The sequence below is a fragment of the Sitodiplosis mosellana genome, unplaced genomic scaffold (genome assembly GCF_009176505.1).
Source record: "Sitodiplosis mosellana isolate CC-2019 unplaced genomic scaffold, AAFC_SMos_1.0 Smas_scaffold_6226, whole genome shotgun sequence".
In the NCBI taxonomy this organism is placed as follows: Eukaryota; Metazoa; Arthropoda; class Insecta; order Diptera; family Cecidomyiidae; genus Sitodiplosis; species Sitodiplosis mosellana.
In genome coordinates, this window is record NW_022601467.1 from 7,657,448 (window position 1) to 7,661,819 (window position 4,372).

General features: G+C 36.4%; 1 protein-coding gene across 1 annotated transcript; it reads right to left on the reverse strand.

The window, feature by feature from the left end:
- Positions 1-2,803: 2,803 nt before the first annotated feature.
- On the reverse strand, positions 2,804-3,936 carry LOC129578290 (PGC-1 and ERR-induced regulator in muscle protein 1-like). Its single transcript, XM_055466595.1, has 2 exons — positions 3,656-3,936; positions 2,804-3,580 (listed from the first exon to the last, which is right to left on the reverse strand). The coding sequence occupies exons 1-2, from the start codon at positions 3,692-3,694 to the stop codon at positions 2,966-2,968; spliced, it is 654 nt and encodes a 217-aa protein (XP_055322570.1). The 5' UTR covers positions 3,695-3,936; the 3' UTR covers positions 2,804-2,965.
- Positions 3,937-4,372: the final 436 nt, after the last annotated feature.

Below are 4,372 nucleotides of genomic sequence, written 5' to 3' on the forward strand. Positions count from 1 at the left end.
AGCTCATATTATTTATTTAAATTAAACCAAGATCTTGTAATTCATTTTGCAAATAAATATATTACTCCGAAGTTACTTTGATGAAATACATTTCATGTAGTGCGCCAAAAAATAGTTTGTTGTGAAACAACAAAATAGATTAAGTAACTAAAAACTCAAGCGGAGCGAAGCGAAGCTCTGCGGTCTTGTTTTACTCTCATCACCTTCCTACACCTCGAAAGTGTCTCTAGTTCTCTCTCGTTTCGTTCGCTACCCCATTTGGTCGACTTATGCTTTACATTCCTGCCGAAAATGTGTTGTCTGCTGATTTTCAGGCATTTTGAACATTTTTGCAAATGGTGTGTCGAAATATCGGATACATATTCAAAATGATTATTGTTGTTTTGTAATTTTTCGTGCTATTCGGGTGTTACACATTCACTCCATTCGCTTTTTAGCAATATTGCAATAATGCATATGCATCTAAATATGAGACTGGTTCTGGTCGTTAATATGAATTTTTATGTTATCCCTTCTATGGCTTGTTTTTTTTATCGCAAGATTTCGAATGCCCTTACCGCCGTCGCATCGCTTTTTCAGAGTTTAAGAACGCTCACATTGCTCAGATGGTGATGCGGATGCGGATGCGGATGCGACTGTCGATGTTGCCGCTGCTCTTGCTACCTGTAACCGCCACCGGAGCTGCTATAGATTGTTGTTTCCGATGTGTATAAATTGAAAGCAATACACATCCAATGGGAATACCGGAAGAATTATTTATGGAATTATTTGAAACTATAGGGAACGGCATTTCATGATTACAAAAATATAATATTCAAACTGTCTGCACATGGATTGGGTTGGAAGCGGTATGTTCGAGAATGTATTACTTTAACATTGATCGACATCATTTGAGACGCCAATCAGACAAATTGATCGTCGTTGTACGAAACGAAACCGAATGCTCGTTGAATTTTTTTAAAAATTCAATATCAATCGACAATTAAACGATTATTTCGACTCGATTTTTTTTGTTCGTTCGTTTCGTGACACGATACATATGGCAAAGAGAAATAGTGATGGTACGAATCGACGCTTCTTGGAAAGTGTGTCACTCTAGCGAGTCATTCGATTTATTGACATATGACAAGGGAATCGATGCTATGGTTTCTTCACCAAAGCGAACAGCAAACACTTATATTGAACATCGGAATGAGTTTACGATCGTGCAATGGCACTTGAGGGTATATGTGTGTGTGCGTTGTGTTCGATAGACGATTGCTTGAAAAAGTGCACTCTGTGACCATAAATTGATGGATATAAAAGAAAAAGGTTCAAATGTAAATGGTGAGTTGTCGATATTTTCACTTCACCATTTGCATCATATCTTTCCGTAGACCGTAATAACACTCTATTGGAATTGAGCGTATGCATTTTGTGTGCGTCTTCTTTTCCCCACCTGAGGTGGATATGAGCGTCAAAGTGGAAAATGCATGTCAGTAAATATGTGAAAATGCATCGCAATTGACGTTAGAATTTCATCAACGAATATTTTACGCATATCAAAATATGAAATTCTCATGCTCTTCAGCAATAGCCAGATGTGGGTGAACTTAGAGATTCTAGATGGCTCAAGGCTCATCCAACATGGGGTAATTTTTTTGGGCGTCAAAACTTTCGAAATTCTGAACTGAAAATCTGAAATAGGATAGGTGCCCCAAAAAAAATTAAAGAGCAAAAAATGAACGTTCTATTTTGGAAGTGACCAGATACCGGGTTTGTATTTAGAAATCCTAGACCAAAGTTAGAACCTTCCTTTTCCACATCTGGCAATAACATAATCCCATACAAGGAAAAAAAAATTCCATATCAAAGTTATACCAACTCGTGCAATACACAAAATTCAACATAATTTCATATGACGATGGTTGTGCGCATGTGTGTGTGTGTGTGTGTGTGTGATGCAATGATTATGCTGCACTGAAAAATGCCATTCTCAAAGCACTTGAGACAAACATTTTAATGTTTGCTTGTTGCATTGGTTTTCGTCTTCCCTTTTTTCGCTAGAGCACCAAAAAAAAACCAAGCATCAGCGATACACACGACATCAGAAATTGCTTTTGAAACAAGAGAAGAGATGCGGACAAGAATAAAAATTCATGGAATAACTGTGCTACTCTGTCTTCATCTTCGACGATGGTATGTGTGCATTTTTTTCGGAACAAACTTTACCGGGTCTTATTCTTTCTTCGCCGAAGAATTGGGAGTTTTAAAAAAACGGTAGCTTTTAGCGTTCCGTGCTTTGTTCCCACCAACGATGCGCATCAACATTTGAAAGAAGTTTTTATTGTTACTTTTTCAGAATTTCACACATCCCATCGTTGTCATCGGATGCGCGTGTTTCAAAACTTTGTAAAAGATTGCATTGGCTTCTAACTTCATATTTTGTATTGTGTGTGTGTGTATGTGTGTGAATGTTTGCACAGTGCACACTATCTGTCGCTGATTACAGTGGGGCACGTACAACGTACGTATATTTTGTGCGGGTTCTGAAAAGACAAAATCGTATGAAGTTCTCAAGTGGATTTAGAACAAAAATGTTCAAGCGGCTTCATTTTCTAACGACATCACTTTCTAGTTGTTAAAGTCTTCTTCCATACAATATCCATATTTCAAATGAATCACATTGTATTGAACGTTTCAAAAATTGATTGAAACTTCTTATTTAGACCGAGAGAGAACCAATTATAATTTGTCTATTTTTGCTTTACAACAGTTCATGAATAAATGAAAGAACGAATATAATTGAAATGCTTGTGTTTCAAATTGATGCTTTATTCACACAACAAAACATCACATGTCGGACATTTAGTTCGATTTATTGAATGAAGTGTTGTCATTTTCAAACTGAACCAAACTGAATGATCTAAATATACATACGAACAATGATACTATTATATGTAAATAACAGCAGAGTTCATTGGCATTATACTCGCCTGAGTTTGGCATTTATTTTAATGGATTCCATATCTATTTTTGTGGGGCCTTTCTCATTAGACTGTACGTCTGTTGGCTGATTTGACTGTATCTGAGATGGTTGATTCGGCTGTATTTGGAATGACAGTATGGTATGTGGTTGGACTGGTTGATGTGATTTATTCTGGATTGGCTGCTTAAATCGTGCCTGAGATGGTCGATTGGACTGTGCTTGGAACGGATGACTAGACTGTTGTTGATCTGGTTGATTTGACTGCACTTTTGTTGCTTGATTTGGTTGCGATGACTGATTCGACTCGGCTTGATGTGTTTGATTTAACGGCGCTTGAGCTGGCTGTGTGCTATTTAGTTGTGAATGATTTTCATCTGGTTTGATTTTCCGTTGATTCCATCCCGTCAAGACACATGGCCATATTTCATCCGTGATGTTTGGTTCAAAGTTTTCACTCAAACGTTCTGCTTTTAATGGAAGTCCCTTGTAACGTTCAGGCAATGAAATTCGTGTCGTTTTACCTCCGTTCGGTACATCCAATAAAACAGTACGAATGTCACCGATTTGCAAACACAGCTGCATTCCAAACATCAACTCTAACGAGCCCATCAACTATTTATGCAAATCGAAACATTTTTAATTTACATTTTTGAATTCACATCAAATCATTAAATAAATCACACTGACCAGAAATAGCTCAATAAAAACGGCATATGTTCTCTTCATGATAGCAGATTCACTCGACTTTCTTCGACAATTTAACAATTATAGTGTATATATCATCACTTACGAATGAAACGTTTGCATAGTATAAAAATTTCAGTGGATTAGCTTAGTTTTGTTCGCTTACAGTTGTATTAGTTGTCATCAAATCGTCATTCGCATAGGGAATCAATTCGATCTATGTATAATTAAATTTCGCGAATACGTGTTGCGCACTGAAAACTCACATTGACTCAAGTGAACGGTAGACCGTTTTGTGGTATAATAACAGAAGTGGACAAATAATATCGTACAAACCAAATGATTACGCGCGAAAGAAAGCTGAACGTTTTGTGTAACTACCAAGGGGTAGACAGATTTAGAAGAACAAATTCAATGAACACAAGTTTTGTTCACATTGATTGACGATTTTATTGACTTTTTTTTTCGAATGAACAACGGAGTTTTTAACGTATTTTTAATACTTCTGTTTGTATAATGAGCCAATCATATTACATGAATTTAAAAAAAACGGCTCATTTTGTGCGATTTGGTTCAAACCCCTTCCACAAACAACAGATTTTATTTCGAAAAGCAAATGTTTACTTTGAATCTGGAGCATTATACAATGCGCATTATTATTTATAATAATTCATACTGTGTAAACTATGGAATCGATCTATTGTTCAAAAGTCCGAGAGG